Consider the following 23,241-nt stretch of genomic DNA (forward strand, 5'->3'; position numbering starts at 1 on the left):
TGGTATTGGATGCAATCGGACACTCCTGTCAGCCCGACTCTGGGACAAGGGGACAGATAATTTGTAACGTGTGCTCCCCTTCACATGACACGCTGCGATTACAAGATTCAGGACACATACATTACTATTACCTCAACACGTGCCAGCGTCCCATTGCCAAGTTATTCAGCTGCTGAGGATGGAGTTGTAAGATAAAGCAATATATCATGACCAGCTACAAGTGAGCAAAGAACAACCTCCCCCCTGCTTTCCTATGAAACCCAAAATAAAACCCATCATCTTTAATTCCAGACAACCCACAAATCTCAATTTTCTCCTACAGGCAAAAACGATCACTGCATGATTGGGTTTTATTTTTTTTTCTTTCCCCCCACCTTTTCATCTTACATTTGCTAACTCAAAATCCAAAGTCAGAAAAAATATATATATTTAGTCGGAAGTATGTCAGTTACATTTTATTAACCTACTCCAAGGGAAAAGCTTCAGGGATTCACCATACAAGTATAAAACCCCTTTCAAACACCTAGGGGTTACTATATTACTTCATCCCAGCAGTCAATCAATGCAGTAAAAAAATTAAAATACTGAAAATGGATGCTTTTCCCCTCTTGCACATGTCCAGTGATTGCTCCGTTACAGCGTGATGAGGTCCACCAGGTTGCCTTTAGGAGGGGTCATGTTGTCTGGAAAGAAGTTAACTAGCGTATCAAACAGCTGAGTTCTCTGCGCATATGTGTGGTCGACATCTGAAAATCCTGGGGAAGAAAGAACAGAGGAAAGCAAGTCAGTGTTCACTTCTTCACACACTCAGTTTAGCTGAGGAATACGCCAGTTGTCCATTTTGGACAGCTGTTAACTGTTTGCTGCTTCTGCCTCGACAAACTAACAAGGCTGCCAGCTCTCCATCCCGCTACTACGTGCTTATACACACAGAGATCACGTCAGCCCAAGCCAACACCGCAATCAAATGCCATAAAAAGTAAAAAGCAAATGGCTGTCAAGCTCATTGACAGTCCTGAAAAAATGGGGGAAGCAAGAGTCCTCAGGGGACTGCTCCGATGTCCCAGAAAACAAAATCTGTGCAGCTATTTTTATTTGGTGCCTCATTTCTCCTGTCCTCAGGCTTTCCTCATTATCCTCACTACTCTCTTAACCAGATCTGGTACTTGTATTGTTTCCAGTTTTTCTTGAGACAAGCTCTGATGATGGTAGAAGTCCCAAGTGAGAGTTGGTATTTAACCACCTGACTTGCACCGAGGACCCAGGCTGCACCATGGTACACGGGTGCTTTGCAAACTAGTTTTGCGAAGTGCTGCCTCCCAACAGGGGAGGGTTTAGTCTGTGGCAGAGACATTGTTTATCCAAATCCTCAAACCATCAGCAGCAAGAACAATAGTACATACATACAACAGTTTCTTCTGCTTTGTATTACTTCAATCACTGGTATCTCAAAGGAATGCTTTTTAATTCAGTGAAGTCACTCTTCAGTTAATCAAAGTCAACCAAGTTAATCAAATCAAGGAGGGCTTGGTTTTTATATTTATTTTAGAAGCAGCATTTAGTGTATGTATCCTCTTAACTCTAAAGCCAACCTCTGAATAAAGTATTGTGTCAAGACCCAAGTCATCTTTTAGAACACTCAAAACTGGGGGTGGGGGTGGGGGGTGGCTTCTTTCTGATAACTTGGCTTCCCTCCTTTAAAAAAATCATCTAATGGCATCAACTAGGTAACGTCTTCCAAACCACACAAGCCCAGCAAAAGCTTCTTCAGCCAGCAGGGCAGATAGTGCAGTAGGTTTTTTCCTTCCCTCAATTTCTTAGATTGGGAGTTAATGCATCCAAAAACTGAAGTCATTCATGCTCCAAGCAAAAGCTCGGTAATGTGAGGACAACACATCATTACAAGAATGTAAGTTATGCCTATAGCCTTCCTATAGCTTGCCCAGAACTACTCTCTCGACTGTTTAGAAGAGTTAACCGGCCAGAATAGTGAAGCAAATTATAGCTTTGGCTCAGACCTTCGGTTTCCAGCCCTACACGCCACTGTTTTCTTTGCTCTTGACATTCTGCCCAAAGAACTAGTTTTGCAAAGAACAGAGCGAACCAAACTACTCCAGGAACTGCAGTTATCACAGCAAACAGAGCTGTAGCCATGCTGTGAGATTCCAAAGTGACATGACAGGATATGCTTTATTCCGACCAAAGCTTCTGTTTATTTGGGTAACAGTGAAGCATCAGATGTAATAAGAGACACAAAATGATCCCAGGAGGCATGGGTTTAAAACCACTGGTGACAGATGTTTTAAATATGGACTTGAGGCATTGGACACTGGTCATTACAAATAATTTCTCAAATGTCTACATAAATGCACTTCGCATATTCAAACCAAAAAGGGCCTAGAACATTCATATGAACTATAAAATTTGATATAAAACCCAGCAGAAACTAACAGTAACTACTGGAGGGAACGTAGATAATAGAATTCTTCTGATACACAATACTCACCAAGAGTGGTGAAATCTGAGCCAGACTTAAATAACGCTGAAGCAAGGAGCTGAAACTGCAGAAAAGGTGGTGGAGGGACAAAGAAAGAAATAAAATAGTTATTACCTACACAGGAAAAAAACTGAAAGATTAATAGAAATACAAGTGGCTTTACAGTTGCTGGGTTTTGTTTGCCCAGTCCTTAGAACTAGTGTGCCATACACAGGAATAACAGCAGCAGACACTTTCATATGAGCAATATAATTTGTCACCTTGGCAGAGCAAGTTGGATGGTTTTTCCTAGAATTAAAGCAGCGTTGATGCAATGAAAGGTACTTGACTGAGAGCCCTAAAACTTCATTTTTTTATATATACTTTTTTGCCTCCCTGGCAGATATCACAGTGCAGAAGTAAGGTAGAGCCTCTTCCACACAACAGCGTTCCCAGGGATGAATGTGGTACAGTCTCTATGAGCAAGGATTAAATGGCACGAAAACAGGGTAACTGCTAGAGCACAGAATGAACTTCTTGAACAACAGAGAAAGCTTTAAATGGCAACAACTGTTCTGAACTGCCGGAGAAGCTTGTATCACCAAATTTAAGGCAATGTCTTTCTACCTAAAAAACATTCTTTGCTTAAAACATTTTTACTCATGATTCAGATGTTCCCAAGTAACACATTCACGGTTTTACTCTCTCTTAATATCTACTGACAGACAGTGCACACAGTATCTTCCTCTGCCCTCAGCTGCTGTTTTCAGTTACCCAGGTAGCAGCAAAGCTTTGTGCTTTGTCATGTTTCCTTAAAGAATTAGCTGATCCCTTAAAGGCTGGTAATCTTTTGTATCCTGTCTGTGCATCTTTACAGCACACAGCCCGCAAGGAAAGAAGGTGGTCAGGGGGAATCAGAAGAGAAACACGTACATTCAAAGAAGAAGTGGGATTCTGGAGAACAGCCAGGAATTCCATATCCATCAGTTTAGTTTCAATTTCAAGAAAAAACAGGGAGCAGACAATTTGCAGGCATCTAGGAGTGAAGGTGGCGAGTAGCAGCTAACATTGATTTGGCAATAACAAGTCGTATCACATCAATCTGATTTCTTTTACAAGGCAGTACACCCTATGGATGGGACTTGGCAATAGATGTTGCCCATTTTGACTTTCATAGAACTTCTGATGCTTCTACGTGATATTTAAGGCAAATTATCAAGGCATTGCCTAGACTAAGCTAACAGGGAATGGCAAATAGGTCAAATAACTTTACTGTGGGTAGCTATCAATGGTTTGACATCAAAATGAAGCCAAGAATCAGAAGTGATTCATCTGTGCCCCAGGCTCAGCATCATTATGCGTTTTCAGTGATAACCTGCTTGACAGAACAGGACATGGTCACCGAGTCCACAGACCCTATGCCATGCTCAGACAGACTGCCAGCATATAGCAGACAGTCTTCAGACTGTTTTGCCATTTCATGCAGCTTACAATGATGGATCAAAGTGCAATCCGCTAGGACCAAGTGCAAATCAACATAAACAGGAAAAATCAGCTATACAAAACAGGTTGGGGTGCATAGGCTCTGTGAAAACAGATTTAGGACTCAATAGATCAATATCATCCTATTGAAAAAAATGACAAATGCACAGAAAGTGCATGAAGAGTAATAGGATCTTAAAATAAATCAAGTAGTTCTGCTGTTATCAAGGCTCGTAAGTCTCATCCACAATAAGGCAATCACTTTTGGATGCCCTATATCAATTAGCAACATATGAGAAAAGCATTAGAAAGAAAAAAAAAAATATATAAGTGGTCTGAAAACCAAGCTTTATAGATAGTTCAAAGGAGTCAGGTTTGCAAAGCCTCCACAGAAGGACGGCCAAGGAGGAAAATACAGTAAGCCATAAATTCAGAAGGCCACTTCAAAAAAATAAATCTACAACTATGTGCAAGAAGCCACAAAAACACTTCAGCAAGATCAGTTTCAACATGACATCAAGAAAATAAAAGTCTAAAATAGAAATGTAAGTAGTGTGCTGGAGTAAGTTTGTGTCTTTTGGGGAAGCTATCACATGAAGCTAGCACTGGAGATATTTAAGAACAGGTTAGAGAGATACAGGATTGACAAACTGCAGAACAGTGGGAAGAGGTTAATTAAGTACCCTCTTGAGTGCAAGGTCCGGTTATATGAAATCAAAAGGGAATGCAACGCTACATGTGTATTTCACTGCTAGCGTAACTTGCAAGAGTTGCTTGGCTCCAAATCAGCAACGTACTTAAACAGATGCCCAGCATAAATAACTCCAAAAGTTCCAACAAAACCGGTGGCTAAATCTCTGCTACTTTTGAAAGCAAATGCCATGTCCTGGCCATCTTTCCCTCCCACACAATTGCCTTACGGGCCTGCTGCCAACTGCCTGGTAGCACATGAAGCCAGCTACACTGGGACAAAGCAGATGCCACATGCTTCAAGGGGTTCCCTTGTGTCCCCCAGCAACGCCAGCAGCCATCCTGCTGCAGACAGAAAGCAAGCCATGCTTAAGGCTGGGTTTCAGGATGCCCAGCTAAGAGACTATATAAGCAGGATCCAGCTAGCTGACTTGCTGAACTGAGACCAAAAATCTGTTGAAGAGACCCTCTGCCAAGTATTCCAGCCTCATCTGCGTGAGGCGTGATGGATTTTTCATGGCTACAAGTTTTTTTTCCAGCTTTGTGAGGAAAGTGTATCTTGTCTCCACTTCACTGATGCTGCTTGCACTTCAGTCAACCTTGAGGTTCATTGTTTATTTGTTTTGAAATTGTATTTTGTGTATCAATTCACTTTTAGAAAGCACCTTCTGACAGAGTAGTCAAGCACCTAAGTTAAGAACAACAGTTATGGACAGCACTGAGGCTAAGCTGTTTCACTCTGCATTTGCATTACAATGCCAGCTAACTCTCTGATGTCCTCCCAAAGGAACCTTACTTTTTCCCAGCCAACTGTTACCACTTACAATACCAGGTCTCCTACACACCACTCACAGCATATATCCAATGTGGTATTTTCTTCCGCAAGTTCAAACTCTGATCTACAGAAGGAATTAATTTCTTCACCCATTTTTCTATAGTATTACTTGTTATCGTAACAGACGGAAGTTCAAATTCTGACCGATTTTGGGTCCCCTAGTTGAAACTACCAGAATCTGATTTTCTAAAATGCATAGCATTATGCAACAGCTTCTGAATTCACTTGCAACCAGAAGAGCAAAGCCCTCAAGCAAACCACACGTCAAATCCCTCCATCAGGTATCAGAATGAGACACCCAATTAATGATCATCTAGGAAAAAACATTTGCTTAACTTCACATAGCAACCCTGCTACAGAGGCAAGACCAGAATTCAATTATCCAGCAGAAGCATCCAACTGCTTTAATCACACCACCACCCATTTTCTTTTAACAATCCCTCTGGCTCACTGGCTTCATCCATTCCAAATTCAGCCTCCATAGTTCCCTTCGCTACACAATTAACTTTTCTCTCAGAGATCCAACTCACCTTCTGAACTGAGGTAAGGATTCCTTAGAGATAAATATGTCTGGTTAGTTAATCTAAGGCTATATTTGTCATATATCTGATCCATTAGTTATATATCTGGCTAACTAATACAAGGTTAACTAATATAATCAACCACGTTTGGAAAGAGGCCAAATTAAGACTACATGGGTAATATTAATTTTGGCATTTTCCAACTTATGACTTTCATGCTTCCAACATTTTTCTATCAGTTGTGTGGACTTCATCTAGTTTTCTACCTACAGCAAAAAAGCAGTTCTGCCACGTGGCAATGTATGCAAGTTTTAGTGTATTTGCTGCTGCACTCCTCTGATTTTTGCGCAAATGAAAATGTTAATACTAAGGGGGAATGACTAACTCTTGTTTGGGATAACCCAGCAGGTTGTATGAATCTGAACTGATTCATAATGTCTGATTGATAAGGACAGAATTGATTGACGTCTGTATGGCAAGTGCTCAGGTCACAGCATAATAAAGAGTTTCACAGCTTCGACCAGTTCTGTTGGGACAGTGGTTCGTAGCGTAGACTCAAATTCTTTGAGGACAGAGCTGTCACTAGCCGAAGTTGGGAAGGCTGAACACTGTTTCTGTAGCTCCTTGGCTCCAAAGCCTCTGTTCCTGCAGCACGCAGACTCTGAGGCTTTACAAAGAATCACAGCAGGACATGAAGAAGACAAGCATGCTTTTCTTAGCTCCTTCCTAGAACTATTTTTCCCCATTTGGGCCTCAATTTTCCCAGAAATATCAGTCTAACACACAGACTCAAACAATACTTCTGGGCCCCGCTGACTTTATCTGGCAAATTTATTAAAGACAAGGTCTTAAGAATGGAAAGTATGAAGCAGCCTTGAACAAGGGCCTCCAGCCTCAGTCTACAAGCTAGTCAGGCCTCAAATTGGCCTCCAGGTCCTCGCTCTTTCTCCTACTGTGCTCCAAGAAAAACATACTGCAAGTTTTACTTGCACTTTGGATCTGTTTTATAGCAATCATGGAACTGAGCTTCACCAGTAGTTGAATCTCTCTCTGAATGACAAAATAATCTTACCCTCCTTTACTTGGGCAGCACTGGCCATTTTTTGTATCATCTTGGTTTCTTCTATAGCCCACTAAGCAGCGGCAAGGTTTGGGTATGATCACTCCAGCATTCAAGGAACACCACCTTTAGCCTTTTATGCGACCTACTGATGTTTTTGTGCTTTAATGGCACCTGTTTTTTCCTTGACATAAGTACAAAACTTGGAATTCATTTTGATTTTCTATTTTGACCATCCTTTTATCTTGAAAAGCCTCTAGCTGTAAACTACCAACAAACGCACATCTGTGTGTGTATGAAATAGAACACCACCCATGCCACCAGAAATTTTTACACCAAGAAATGACAGTCTTTTATACAACTTTAATCTCTTCGTGAACTAGAATACACAGACAAACTTCCATGAGCTCTAACATGGAAGGATCTACACTCCTTTACATACAGTATCAGAGCTATTAAGCCAGTAAAAAAAGATGAATGAATAGGAAAACACTGAACTAACCAAGAGGTTTAAGCAATTTCAAGCAGAATCACAGTTGAAGAGAACTGTATCTGCGTTTGTGGGCATCAGCAGAGACAGAGCTGACATATAGCCTGTGGCTACTAAAACAAGCACCCATGCCACACTTAGTACTTGCAGGCATCTACTTTACTTTAGAAAAATAAAAAAGGAAATAAAACTGTAACCGTATTAACATCCCTAAAATTCACAACAAAGGAACAAAAATCTGGGAGTATGCTCCTACTATCAATCATTCATGCTACTTTAAACAAAATGGGTTACTAATGCCAAAGCAAGTTTCAGAACAGCCTGTTTATTTTCCTTGGCATCCAACTCAAAACAGCTGAAGAGACTTGCTTAACTAAATTAGAAGAAATTACTTCCATCATAAAGCAAGTAAGCCTTACCTCAATGCAAAATTCTGCTTGTAACATTATATAACACTACTCATATCTCAGTCCATAAAACATGAAACCATATGGACCAGTCTCCAAGAGAACCACAGCACAAAGTTGGGGATAAACCTACTCAGCTTGGTCCTTCCCAAATTTCACAGTTGCCCTACAGAGAGGGGAAAGAACCGGCAGAAACTGATTCACTTAACATTTGCCCCACTAAGAAGCCTTCCAACACGAAGGGCTGTACCCAGCACAAAGCCAGCCGATCAGATATATAGCCTTTGATATTACGACGATCTCAACTACAAATAACGACAGAGTATGTAGGTGTCTGGGCTGAGATATACAATCGAACTGGTGCTTGAAATTTGATACGGAATCCAAAAAGCCTGCGTCAGTCCTTTGGAAAGCACAAGAGCTATTTGAAGATGTAATGCCAGAGCAAAAAGCCAACTCAATGTGATAACCGGAAGGTAAATTGACGTCAACTGGAAATACACCCAGTCAGTACCAGTGCAGCAGCTGGCGTTCTGCCATATCCCCAGAAGATCTTGTTACAGGGGACTTTTTACAAGGGCATACAGTGATAGGACAAGGGGTAATGGCTTTAAATGGAAAGAGAATAGATTTAGGTTAGATACAAGGAAGAAATTCTTTATTGTGATGGTGGTGAGGCACAGGTTGCCTGGAGAAGTTGTGGATGCACCATCCCAGGAAATGTTCAAGGCCAGGCTAGACGGGGCTTGGAGCAACCTGAGCTAGCGGAAGGTGTCCCTGCCTGTGGCAGCAGGGTTGGAACTGGGTGATCTTTAAGGTTCCTTCCAACCCAAACCATTCTATGACCTGTTTCAGTGTAAAAAGCCTTGGAAATTAAAGCTTTTTCACCAGCACAATTAAAACAACAAAATAAAAACCCAAACAAAAAAGCCTCCCAGAAATTGTTAAATGATTTTAGGAGGCCACTGAAACAGGAGCTTTAATTCTGCTGAATGGTATGTGCTGATCTGATGGAGAAAAGCTATTGAATTTTGTTTGGATCAGTTGTTAGGCCTGCAGAGAAAGGACTGCCAGTGTATTTGGCTCAGCTGGACTGAGCTACCTAAGCTCATGCAGTAGACCATTGAAGTGCAGAGCATTAGCATGCTCTATAAAAAGGGAAAACTTTTTTTAAAAAACATTTTATTCTATTTCTACTTTGTATGACAAAGCTACTACTTTTCATCAAAATCTCAGAGGAGCCAATGCAGTCAGGAAAATTCTTCATTCTTAAAAGATGGACAAGTTAAATACTACACACTGAACCAGGAAAATCAAATATAGAATAATATTAAAAGGATTTCCTGTGCCAGATGTGCACAACGCACAGCCTTTATGGCAGTTTCTTTGGTCTGCTGGTGACAGCAGGCAGCATGAACTGGAAGTAGAGGAGCTTGCTGATCACACTACAAACATTTTCTGTTCAGGTAAAAAGGCGGCACAGCCAGCCATGAGATGCAAGACCTCTTCAGGATTAACTGGTCGAAGAGACACACGGCCTTCACAGGGATGATGGGGCTACCAGCATGCAGATATGACATGGACAAAATGGGATATCAGAGAACACAGGAGAGTGGGTGGGAGGGAGAAGAGAGCATGAAAGTGGTCACTGTATATTATAGGTTATTACAGGTTCAAATAGGAAGAGGAAAGTTCTACCACACTGGAAAGATGGGGCATAATTGGGCTGAGCCCGTTCAAGCATGCTTCATGGTCGGGGTAGGGGGAGGAAACCAACCCCTTTTCAACCTGAAGAAAAGCAGGATTATCTGTTGTCTTTCCTATGCTAGAAATTACTAGAAAGGATGTGAAACTACTTGAAATAAGGGACAGCTTAAGTGAGAAACCATCTAAGAGAACTTAGAGGGACAGTACTTAAATGTGTTATTGGATCAGGTGTTTATAAAAGCTAAGCAGAATTTATGACAAATGTGATCAGTTTCAAGATCCCAATATGAGTAAATACTTGTTTCTTAACTCTAGCCCTACAATTCTATACCGTACATATGCAAGAAGCATATTCTCCTCCAAAAGCTTTTAGTTTTTGTATAATCTTTTCTTTATCATAAATTAAATCTACCAGATTAAGTGATTTTATCCAGAGACTCAGCATGGACTAACTGTGCCCATTCTCCCATCACAATTTTATAAAGGGAGCTGTCAAACCACTTCCAAAGTCATTAACACAGAGTAAGAACCAGACGAGACGTCTCCTCTTCCTCATCAACCTGTCAGGAGCTGAACATTTGTACATATAGCTGGCTGCCCGAAGTTCCATGTGGAAATTAATGGCAGAGTCAAATCAACCACCTTATCTGACACTTTTCGCTATTTCTTTAATCCTTCCTGTAAAGCATGGCACACTGCAGTAATGAAATCGAAACAGGAAATGGGAACAAATTCCTGGAACAAATAGAAGAACACACCTACTGCATAATATTCAAAAGGCAGAAGAAATAAGATTCTAAGGGAAGGAAGCAATGTATGTATACAATCTATTTCCATAAATACTTAAAATCTAGAGAAAAACCTCTCTCCCCCTGAACTATTTAATATTGCCAAGCCAAAAGGCAGTGTGAGAGTCTTTCCACTTTCCACCACACAACCAACTACAGACTCGTGGTATTTCAGAGTTTACATTTCAATTAAGTCTCCCAAAATACACACCAGTACGCTGGATTTAAAACAAAGGCCTAGTCTTCACTATTATGAGTACAACAGCTATTTTATCTGGAACTGCAGTTGTAAAATGACTGTTTCTAAAGCAGTACGATCTTCAGTGTGAGAAATGCATGATACAGCAAAGTGTCATGCACCTGTAGAGCTTTTTCAAACTGAATAAAAGCATGGTTTACAAGGCTCAAATCTTTCACATGAGAACACAGTTTACATTTCTTTATAACTAAGACAAGGACCATTCATCCTTACCTCTTTTGTCTCCTCGGGGTCCGAGTGATCCACAGTTACATACAAATCATTCTGCAGGTACTTCAGTGCACTAAGAGGGTCAGTCTGAGCTTTTTCTTCAAACCTGCAAAAGGAGACACAGAAAACTTGAGCACAGCCATTTTCTTTGGTGTGAAGTACCACTATTTCTACAAAGAGCAAAACCCATCTAACAAAACCTTCAGCCTAGCACTTCCAAATAAAGCAGCGCTGATAGCAGCTCAGCCTCATATTTTCTGGAGTACACACTTTCAAGCCAGACTGAAACATGGAAGAGGTTTTTTTGAGGGGTCTAAGGGAGCTACAAGGGCAAAGTATTACACCCTTACTAGGAATATTCAAAAGTATACGTACAGCAACTTCTTAATACACCAATATAAAACATTTAATAGTTTGTTTTCCACAAATAAAGTAAGGTATGAGTAGCACCTCATGGGAGGATCACAGTTCAGACACAGGCAAGCCTTGAGCGCTTCAGTCCCAGGGATATTTACATTCCTGACTGTGCAGAAGCATAACTGAAAGCACAGGGATGAAGAACACTCTCTGCTTCTGCCCGACAACAGAAAAAGGGACAATGGGCATGAAAACCCAACGATTCAATGAATACTGAGCCTTAATATTCCACCTTTGGAAAGAGCACACTTACATAAAAATCCTGTGCACCACGACTATTATCTTCTCATTTTCTTTTAATGAGCAGAAACTGTAATTTCTGTGAATTCTCTAAAGCAGTTAACATAGCCCTCAGAAAATTATTTTAGGCTCAGCATCCTCAGTGAGCACAGCTACTTCCCTGCAGCACCAAGCTGGGTGGAGAAGCCTAGAAAGGGATGAGGTTTAAAATTCTTTATCTTTTTTCTTCTGTCACCTATCCACTGAATGCAGTACCACACTCTGTCATCTTCTGAATCACCAATACACAGTCTTAAGCCTTCAGAGGAAAACAACGCAGACAATTCTGGATTCCAGAGATTAGGATCCTAAAAACCATGTTCTCAGTTACTTAACTGCTTTGCAGGAACACAAGGTATTTTATTCATAATATATTTCAGTTTTCTTTGTTTGACAGGGTATAGCCTGTCAAACAAAGAAGTCACACTGAATAGACTGAATGATATTGTTACTTTTTTTATTTGGGTCATCTACTTGGCTATTTATGCTGTAGTGGATATCTGTAGTACAACTTTTGAAACTGTCTAAAGATGCAAGTCATTCAGCCAGTGCACGAAGCACAAAGACTACGTCTGTTACTGGATGTACATGACATTCTGGTAATTAAGCATGATTTCTTCCAAACATCCACAGAGATCATCTTAGATGATACTGCCATGCTCCAGAGAGCTAAGTACCTTAAATAAGTGGAACCATTGACACCTTACTCTTCTACGCCTGGCCAGCTTGGCTCCACTATGGCTGACTGGTACTAAACAAGTTAATTGGCCAAAAAGTACTCCAGCTGATGCAGTAGATTTGCTTCGTATGCAAGCCAAGTACCTGTTCTGGTACTTAGAGCTTGAGAGAGTGCAGATAATGGGCAGGCAAGTGACTCCACAGCAGCTCAGCTCAAGCCCGTAGAGGAACATGAACTCCAGCAAAGCACCCATCATACCAGTGCCTGGCTGGTCATGTTTGACTCCTTCATATGGATCCCAACAGATGGGAGTATGGTGCACAGCCCCCAAACTTCTGTCAGTCAATATGCAGCAATATTTCCTTTGCATTTAATTTAAGCAAGTAAAAACAAGTATTTGCATACAACCACATGTGGGTTTAATAAGGCTCCCAGATTACTGGAAAGGACCTTAATTCATAGGTATTCACAACTATTGCATGGGTAATCTGCAAAAGGCCTCATACAGCCACAGTTTAGTTAGATTGTTAGTTGAGTTAGTTGAGTATAGAAATTTGCTTGCTGCCTCGAAAGTAAAATACTGTCAGTGAAAACTGACCTCCAGCTCTTAGCAGGACCTGATAACAAAGTATTCTCACCAAGAATGCAGAAAGAGCTATTTACTGGCATCAAACAATTTGTTGGTTCTTGAAAGGCTGTCTCACTGCTGCAATTTCCTGCCTAAGGCAACACTATAAGCTTGGTTTTGTAAAGCTGTTGCCCTAAATAGCAACTGTAAGGCAGCTCTGAAACATCCAGAGCGCAAGATACAGAATTCAGCTACGCTGTGAAGCTTAAGTGAGATCTTTCAAGCAATTCCAAATGAAAAACTGATGACCTCACCACAGTTGAGTCTCAGATGTGCAAAGGCATCCAGCCCCCAGACTTCATTAGCATCCTTGCGAGCTGTTACTATCTCCTAGCACAGTGTTTCAGAAACATACTCCCATTTCCTTGGGAGGTGACAGTACCAAAACACATGTTGACGAGCAGCAGAGTGAAAAGGGAATCTAAAAATTCCCCACAACTCCCCACACAACAGCCAGATTTTTATAGTTTCAGAATAACATAGTAAAACCAGAATGAAGTTGATCTCCTAGTTTAGCCCTGCCCCACTGCTTTTTATTAAATTAAAAAAAATAAAAGAATCAAGACACATGCAGGCCATCATATAACCAACATAGTGACATTTCCCAAAATAGTTTACAAGATATTCAAGGTTTAGCAACTTAAAAAAAGACACTTTGGAAAAAAAACCTGCTTGCAAGACACCTTTTGTTTCTGTACCTGTGCTTTCTTATGAGGTATTTGCAGTGTCTTAGCAGGTATTCCTTTGAAGGTCGACAGAGCTTCAGAGACCAGAAGTCATCTAATCTCATCTTCGGAGAGCAGGACTTACCAGGATTCCCTCCAAATAAGTAATGAACCTAAGCAAATGAGAGGCAGATCAAAAAGTTGATAGTTTGTGTACATCTGTTAACAAAGATCATTCACTATTGTCAGCATCTTTGGAGAGGTTTATTGTGGAAAGAGAAAACTCTGCCTTTGACAAGCTGCTTCAGCTTATTATTAGCCTTACTTTGTCCTGTAGGAATGAAGAAAGTTCTCTCAAACTGCTTATGCTTTAAGATAATAAAAACCCCTACAGTTAGAACCTCCCTCTAGCAGATTCCCAAGATATCTGTAAACATCCATGAACCATGCGATCTTGTTCTTTAGGAAAAACCTATGAACACACTAAATTCTTAAGCATTTAAGGTATAAGCAGAAAAGAAGGAACTGAGCCACCTTTTTGTCCTGTTCAAGATACCTGACCCAAACAATACTGAAACCAATGGATTACCAACCTCTTCTCCAATCTTGTCCTCAAAGACTCCAAATTCTCATTGTCATGAGAAAAGCTAAATTAAGGAACCTATATTAAGCCTGTCTCTAATTTGGGGATGGGCAGATTACACCCGTGTAATTCTGAGAGACTCCAGCAATCACACATTTTCTTTGTATAAAAAACATTTATGCTTGTTAGGAAAACTCAGGAAAAAAAGAACTTTGTAGACTAATTCTCTAGCTCCAGTCAGCACATTGTTAGTGAGGCTGTAGTACTAAAGCACCACAGTTCAGACAAACAGCTTTTCCCTTGAGTCAGCCAAGAAAGAGCATTACCTTCCCCAAAGACAAGGACCACTGACAAGGCGAGTGAGAACTCCTAAGGATGCTCAAAGTGACAACAAGCCCAGTCCAGCAGAATCTTGGGAGATGACCAACAGGCCCGTGTCCCCACCTGTCCCATAAACTCTACAGAACCTTAAACTGACTTAGAGAAAAACACTTCCATGGTCTCTGGAAGGGCAAATGTATCACTTCAATACAGCAGCCTAGCTGCAAGACACTCAGCACACCACCCAGGCACAAAGAGCTAACTGAATCAAAAATAAAACAGAAAGCCAAAACTGTAATGTTAAGAACAACTATGGAAGAAAACACCAGTCTTACCAAGAAACAGAAGCCACAACCATTGCTTCAAAAAAGGTTCTAGTAACCCTGAGATGCCAATCGTAGAAATACTAAACATACCTGTATGCAAAATTCATTTTTTATTCACGGCAGCTCAAATAAAGTAGCCTAAGAGCCATTTTGATAGTTTCAGAATACAACACCTTTGAAATGCAAGGCTAGACTTACAGAGAAAATTGGAAGTGTTAAAAAAGGACTCTCTTCACTTTTTTTCTTCACATCGTTTGGTATTTCCGACTCTGAACTGTTGATATTAAGCTTTCCACAAAGGGTCTTTAAATACTGAGGTTCAAGAAGTCCAACAGGCTACCTTTCTCCACAGCTTTAAAAATAATCACTCAAAACAATGTATTCTGCATCCCACTGATGTAGGCTCTCCTTATTTATATCAGAGGAGTTTAGAAAGGTCATTTGAACAGAGGTTTCTAAAAATAAGACTCTTCAAAACAAGCACATCAAATAGCTCTTCAGATAAAGCTGGGCAACTGCCATGATTTATCAACCTTCACAATACCTTACAAAATACTACTCTGAATCTCATGGTACCTTACACGCAGAAGTAAGCCATTAAAGGAGGAACAGTGACAGTCTTATCATTCAAGTTCATGAACACGACAAAGCACACAAGTTCTCCACACAGAAGCTGCACCTTAAAATCGCCCTTAACCCCTAAACTTTTGGGCTAGCTTGGTTTCCCAAATCTGATTAACGTCCCATGGAATGGTAAGACTGAAGTGTATTTGTCTTCTTCAGTTCAGACTGTTTCAGACTAACAACACATTTTAGAAAAAGTTTATTTTTTAATTGTAAAATAAACGTTACACGTGCCACAGTAATTTAAATTCATAGGTTAATGAAATAATGAAATAGTAACAATCCATGGGTTTGTGCTTTTTGGTTATATATGCAAAAAGTCCTAAGTTTACTGAGCTTTATGTATGCTATAAATATATTTTATGTATGCTATAAACAATTTTAAGTCTATAATGGACACACCCATGCTTAAAAAGTCAGATAGTGCTAAGAATGCCAGTTGCATCTGACATGCCAGGCAAAGTAATACACCTGTGTTAGAGCAGATTCTTAACAGTGGTTAGTTCATTCAAACACACTTCCCCCTAGAAATGTTGGTTACTACCTGTCACTAACAGGTTGTGAGATCAAGTCCCTGAGGACAATGAATGAAGCTTCAAGTGTTCTCAAGTGTGACAACAGCTAGGAGCTAGCCACTTGACAGCTCTGTAGAGGTTTAGTATATCCCACTGTCTGCATTTTGATTTCATCTAGAAGCTATTATGTCTACTTCACATAGTCATAAAAAGTAGCTTAGCACCTTATTTCAAAAGATAAGTTAAATGAATGCTACCCACCACATTAACTCAAACATTAACCACGTACAAAAAGCTATATCCATTGTACCATCTTTGAAGAAGCAACTACACCTTAAGAGCAATACGACTAAAAAAGTCACCATGTATGTATCTGGGCCCTCATACCTTGTGCAACTCATCATACACCAGTTGGTGGGCAAACCTTGGGCAGGGCTCCTCCTCCTGAAGGCTTTTACCTGGATTCTCTTTTGCTGCTTGGTCATTCTTATAAACACAAGACCTGAAATACAAGGCAGTAATGATCAGTAGTACCTACAGGAAAGCAGAAGTTGTTACTGAAAGGCTGTAAGGTACAAAAGATGTCAGTTTGAACTGCTTGGCATAGAACACCAAATTTTTCTTACTTCTTTATATATTGTCCCTATTATACCATCCTCATTCTTAGCTCTACAAAGAAACCCATCCACAATCAGAGGTCATCTTGGCTGAGCACAGTCCACAGTCACAAGCCAAACAGGAAAAAAATCTAGCAAAAAAATCTACGTCATGAGCTTGGGAGGTATCTTCAGATGTTGCATTATTTGCTAGAAGAATTCTGATTTGTGAAGATTTTTCATTATGGAGAATACCATCTTGGACACAGTAGAGCTACAGGCCACAGCAAAGCTAGTATTTCAATTGTCAATTTCCAAGCAGACTTAAGTTGTAACTGAAAAGCTGTTAAAAAAACCCAAACAAACACTACCACCAACCAACATTCACACCTTTCAAAGTGATCGGTCCCACATTAAAAGAGACTCTGAATACAAAAATGCTGCCAGCTCTTGAAACAGGACGGCAGCAACCAGCTACCAAATACAATACAGCAAAGAGACGAGGAAATAATTTTCTCAAAATCCTGGATCCAGCAGCTACCTGAAATACCACTGTACCATGAACGCTACTATTAACTTGTAATTGACTGAATTTGCTGCACCGATGATTAATCCTGGCCTTGAAAATTTCTTACTGGACAAGTTTTTCATAATGGCTTGCTGCTTCTCACCTCCTCCACCTGCCTCCAGTAAGGAAGTTCACATGATTTCTCTCTCTCATTTGGCTTATTAACATTGGTGTGTCTAAAGACTAGGGGGAAAAAAATAAGTGCCTCAGGAGAATGCAGTTTGCCTTCAACATGACCATTCCATGATTTTAAGAGGTTTGAGAGTTACCTGGGAGACAGGATTGCTTTCTAAAGAAAGTCAGAGTAGATGTTAGAAATAACACCCCTTTCATGGGCTTACCAGCTGTTCCTCACAATGTCATAAATCCAGAAGGAATTCCTTACATTCTCTTCCCGCTTCTCCTTGTCTTTACTGAGCCCTGACAAGACATGGATTTCATTCAGTTCTGGATCAATGGTAGCCCTTTGAGTGAAACCTGTCATTGGAACTGACAAGACAAAAAAAAAAAAGTTACACACTGAAAATAACAGAGGATACAGGAAAAGGTCCAAGCACCAGACAAATGCATTTCCCTCCCCTTGCAAGTCAGCAGATTTCCTCATATCCATGGTACAAGCATGAGACAGCACGTAACTACCTCTTCAGTATTCTGGAATAAAGAGCATCTTAAGTTTAACCTCTCTATCTTGCTTCCTCATTTTCTTCTTTTTAATTCCTTTCACCCCTTCATCTTTCATATAAAACATATCATTCAGCCAACAGACTGAATGATCCCAAGCCAGTATTTTCTACGACCACTCCTCCACAGAAACCTCGTTATTTACCACAACTTAAAACTGAAATGGCACATCTCAATAGAGAAGGCATGCAGGCATTGTCAAGCAAACCATATTCTTTTTGCACGTGCCTTCCAAAGCAGGGTGAGAAGGTGGAAAGGAAGAAACACCATCCAGAGGCTGACTACTTCTCTGCTAAGGACAACTCCAACGCAAATTCTCTTCTTCTCTTCCTATTTGTTACTCATGGGAGCACAAAAACCGTTCTGAGCTGCTGTTTCCTAAGGAAAGGTATGAACAGAGCTATCTGGGAGACTACCAGCTCAGAAATGAGAATTAAGCTGCCTAAAGACAGACCTAGATGACACTTGCAGATATGGAGTGATTTTGTTATCTCATCTGTAAAAGGAAGCATTCATTCCAAAAAGCTTAATTGCAAAAGCTGGGAAACTCAAAAAAATTCAAGATGAACTCAGAATTACATAGCTCACGACCTCGCATTGCTTTCTTTAGGACAAAGATGTCAAGGAAGTTTTTTTCTATTTTCTAAATAGCTGTGGTATAATTACCAAGAAGAAGCTATTCTTCTGTTCTATCTTCAGATTTAAAAATCTGGTGAAACAGTGAAGATTCCAGCAGTTTTCATCATAATTCCCCGAAAAAAGGTCAGCAAATTTGTTTGGCAGTCCTTTTTGTTTGTTGTATAATTCCCCATTTCCTGTTTCCCCAGGCAACCCTCCTTCCAAAATGTATTTGTGAAGGGCACGTGATCTTTGTTTACAGATCCTGTTTGTCTCATTTCTCTTTCTGGGTCAGTTTACAAAGGCTGGTAAAAGTTCCTGGCCTTTGGTCAAGATTTTGGCATGAAAAATTCTCAGAACTCTTGTATTTTGTGAATTCTTCCCTGCAATTAACTGTGAATTGCACACACAAGACCTACACTAATAAACCACTAAATATTGCTGTTTCAGAACACACAAAACAGTATTTTGCAAGCGCATTCGGTAATAGGTTTCAGTCTTGTACTTCACTCTTCTCATTTGGTAAGCCAAGAAAGTAATAAACAAATTCAAAAATTTCTGAGCGGCATTTGGTTTTCTATAGTTTAAGCCCCTACCAAAATGTTTAGCAAAGCCAAAAGACCCAAATGTTTCTCAAAAAACCCAACATAATTCTTATGTAAACTTAAACTGAAATACATTCAGATAATTCAATCTCAGAGTTGTGTTGACAAAATCCTTGTTTATGGTTGCACAAAAAAGCAGAAGGCAGAGCGCTTGTAGCCCTCATCAGCCTGCCTATTTTGACTTCCAATTTTGCCACAAAGTTTCAAAGGAAAATTAATCCAGTTTATAAGCAAATTGGTGGCAGCGCAAAGGGGAAAAAAAAAAGCAGAAAACAATGCTGGCAAAGCTACATACCTTGTTTTACCTGCAAACCACAATGAAGTTTTTTAATAAGACTAATGAGTCCTGTGAAAGTCACCCAATAAGGAAATCGAGAACTAAGATGAAAATTAGACTAAATATCATTAATTCTTGAGAAGTATCATGAATATGTTTGCTTGCATAGTCATGGACTAAATTAACTTAAAAGGATTAAATTCAAGGCACATTTAAGACATTTCTGGCAGAAGAGCCATCTAAATTTGATCAGCAATGCTGACTGATGTACATAGAAAATGTCTTTGCAATACTATCTGCTGCTTTGAACATTTAAGACCATGCTGAGTTTTCAGAAAAAAAGCATACAAATCTTTACAGCATTAATACCTCAGGCTCACTGAAATGAAAATTATTATAATCATGACAAATACAGTTGCTGTATTAGCATTCATACAGAAAGCACATGAAACTTGCCTATCAAAGTCCCATCCCTCCTCCTGAAATGTTGTTAAATAAGTGAATTTTGTATCTAGTTCATGCTTGATTTTCTGAAGCTAAAATTATTATTTAAATAATGGAGGGAAAAGCAGCCAAAGTTCAGTACCTCTTTTTTTTAATCTTGATAGTAACAATGGGATTTATCTGCAGCAACTGCAATCAAAACCAAATTCAAGTCAAGTAATTTCAGGCTTCCCTCAGTTGTAACTCAATCTTTTTTGAGACTGTTTGAAATGCAGAACATCTAGAAAAATAATATTAAAAAAATAAAAATCCCTACATTTAGTGAGAGCCTGAGATGAGCAGCAACTTACATAAACTCTTTGACCTATCTAAGCAACTGTGTAGAAACCAAATTTAAGTAGTGCCTTCGGCTACACAAAGTTGACATCCAGTCTTTTGCAGAGGAAGTTCAAACTACAAAGTTTGATGCAATATAATTTAAAAAACCAACACAGGACAAAAATTTGGCCAAGTCCTTGAAACAGAAAAGGCAAGCTACTACACAGTAAGAGGGGGAACCTGTGATTTTTTAAATGCAACATACACATCAAAAGGTTGTTTACTAAGGAAGTCTGATCCTCAACAGAGCAAAAGGGCTACATAAAGTCCTCACAGCTGACAAACAGTTCCACTAGAGGGTAAGAGAGCTTCAGAATCTGGAAGTGCAGCAGACTTGCAGTAAATGCTGGATATAATTCGAGCGATTGCAGTCAGCATATTAGAGAGGGACATAGGTTGTGAACTTGTGAAAAGTACTTGTGGTATTTCACTAACGAAACATATGTTGGGAAGGAAATTTAATTCTGCATGGGAGAGAAAACTGACCCTGTGATAGTAACTGATTGCTTAGGACATATTTGTTTAAAATTTTGAGACTCGAGTAAAACAACTCAAAACCAATAAGGGGTAAGAATCAGACACAGTAATGCCAGTGCACTGCAAGAACTACTGTTTGCAACGTACTAGGTCCAAGGGATGCATAAAGTGGTAAGAACAGCTCCGTGAAAGTTCCCAGCTCTTCTGCTTCTCCCCATAAATGTAGATGTAAATCAGCTTTGGAGCAAGCCCCCACCAATTTCACACCTTCCAGAGTACCTCTCAGGCCCAGTAATCACTCAGGTCAGCTGTGGGCAAACAGCTCGAAGGACATAAAGCAGCAAGTGAAGACTTAGCCCTGGTTGTTTTGAACACGGCACTGGCCTGTCTCTATGCAATGTTAACTTGGGTCCCATGATAATACATTACCGATTGAAGGGGAAGACCTGTACAGAGAAATTACTGAACACAATACAATCCTAAAAAGTCTAGTAGATGGTGACTGCTTTTCTTGTGCCACTGCGGTTTTTTCCCCTGTAATCTCAGGGGAGGGCAGATGTGCAGTAACTAAAAAGAGAGGTCTCTGAATCCTCTCTCCAGAACTGCACATTTTCACTCATTTTTATATAGCAAAACAAAAAAGCTCACAGCCTCAACATGTGAAAACAATATTCAGCCACACAGGCCTTGAGTTAGTAGCCAGTTACATAAACAATAAGTCCTCAAAGAGATAAGATGCTGTGTAACCCTGTACAATATAATTTCCATTTAAATACAACACACAGGAGAAGCTGTTCTACAAAAATGAAACCTAATCATGAAACAGATGCTCCTACTACCGCAGTCCCTACTTACAGGCATCTATTTGATCATAGTGATCATTTCAGCAAGATGAGTATTTTTTGGCTTGTATGTGCAAACAGCTACAGTTGTTTCAAGCACACACTGGCTGCTGCCAGTATTTAAGCAAGAAAACAGAGCCTTACAGAGGCAGAGTTTGCAAAGAGTAAACTGGAGTTCACAGATGTGGTTCTCATAGTACTAGACAGAAGTTTGGGAATTAAATTTCATCTTTCACATTTGAGGGGATACTATAGCACGTTTTTAAACATGCTTTGAAAGACAGCATTGTCAAACAAGGATACAGAACTTGTAGTCCACAGACCACTTTTGAAGGATTCATGAAGGATAATTAAGGGAAGCAAGCTCACCGACAGCCTTTTAGTGCCTCCTAAGTTATGAAACCCTCACAACACGCTACTGCTAATCCCACTGCAAGTGACTTGTAAGTATCCTCCCTCCTTGTGATGCCTCAGATTTAAAAAAAAGAAATGGAGAAAGCTACATCACATGGGTATTGCTGTTTACCAGAACCTGGCACCTCTCTAATAGATTAATTTTAAAAAAGCAGCAGGTCAGCAAATTACTCCATACCAGTACCTGTAACCCACATAAAACTGAAGCAGCACCTCCCCTGAACTTTAATGGAGCAAACCTTGATGAGTGATTGCATACAGGCCAGCTGTTGGCACAGCAAGATAATGATGATCCTCTGGGATTTTTCATGATGAGACTGCATTTGGCCGTCAGCCAAGGGGCAGCTAAGGAGACCGTCTGAACAGTTCGGTTGTCATGTTGAAAAAGCAAAACCTCAACACTCAGTTCTCTCCCAAGCAACGTGAGATTTTGGAAAAAACAGGCCAGTTAATAAATCTGCATGAAATTCTACTGCTGTACCATCTCTGTAATGCATACTTGGAATTTGGTGACTGCCTGCTTTCCTCCTCACCTTCACAGTCAGAGAAAGTGTTTTGAGACTGGTTCAGAGAAGCACCTCACAGGATGAAGAGCCCATAAGGTCCCTCACAAAACAAAGTACTTCCATGGAAAGACACACATTGGCCACTGGCAAGGTAGACCTGAAACTGGACAAGGGCAAACCCTGTCAAGTGTCACAAGCAGATTATCAAAATGGGATATCCAGACCCCTTGTCTGAGTTGGATCCTGGCTATGTGGAACTAGCTGTGCTGCCTATTTTGATTAATGTTTTTCTGATTCTCTCTTGTTTTAATCCAGGATTTCTTGGACTGGGCTGCACCGCCTCTGTCCGTGGTACTTATCCAGGACATGGCCCATCTCTCAGGTGCACAGTTCTGCATCTGGAATGAGCGCTTGCCCCAGCAAGAGGCATGGAACCTTCGCTGGTAGTTCAAAAAATATCTGCAGTTTGCTCTTAAGAACTACTTCACCATTAAAAGGAGCCATAAGAATGTTTAAAGGCTTGTTTTCATTTGACTTTGAAGGTTACTCGATGCCAAGGGATATAAGATGATCATGATTCTCTTGCAGAAGGAAATTCTCCCTCTGACCAACAGCTCTGACACACCACCTGAGCCAGGGCCAAAAGGTTTTATCACAGGAACTCAAGTGTTCCTTTAGACCTGAAATGCCTGCCCACGATTAGTCATGGATGGTGTACTAAGTCAGTCAGGCAAGCTGTCAGCACACCCTTTTGAAGACATCTGATAACGATGGCATTTCTAGACCATCAGCATGCTTCAGACACACACTCTGGCATATGCGTATTTGGTCTGGTTTTGTTCTTTATGTGTTATTGTTTGGGGGAGTTTTTTG

General features: G+C 40.2%; 1 protein-coding gene across 4 annotated transcripts in view; it reads right to left on the bottom strand.

The window, feature by feature from the left end:
• Positions 1-440: 440 nt before the first annotated feature.
• The window catches only part of MKLN1 (muskelin 1), a 98,157-nt gene continuing 75,356 nt past the window's right edge, over positions 441-23,241 (bottom strand). For 3 of the 4 annotated variants that reach the window (XM_040595006.1, XM_040595007.1, XM_040595009.1), the window contains 6 exons: positions 17,468-17,615; positions 16,350-16,464; positions 13,627-13,766; positions 10,929-11,031; positions 2,507-2,561; positions 441-755 (listed from right to left, as the gene is read on the bottom strand). In XM_040595006.1, the coding sequence (XP_040450940.1) occupies positions 634-755; positions 2,507-2,561; positions 10,929-11,031; positions 13,627-13,766; positions 16,350-16,464; positions 17,468-17,615 (683 nt within the window). In that variant the 3' untranslated portion in view covers positions 441-633. The remainder of the gene's footprint in view (positions 756-2,506; positions 2,562-10,928; positions 11,032-13,626; positions 13,767-16,349; positions 16,465-17,467; positions 17,616-23,241) is intronic. The other variant, XM_040595008.1, reaches the window with a different exon arrangement.

This window comes from Falco naumanni, chromosome 5, assembly GCF_017639655.2.
Source record: "Falco naumanni isolate bFalNau1 chromosome 5, bFalNau1.pat, whole genome shotgun sequence".
In the NCBI taxonomy this organism is placed as follows: domain Eukaryota; kingdom Metazoa; phylum Chordata; class Aves; order Falconiformes; family Falconidae; genus Falco; species Falco naumanni.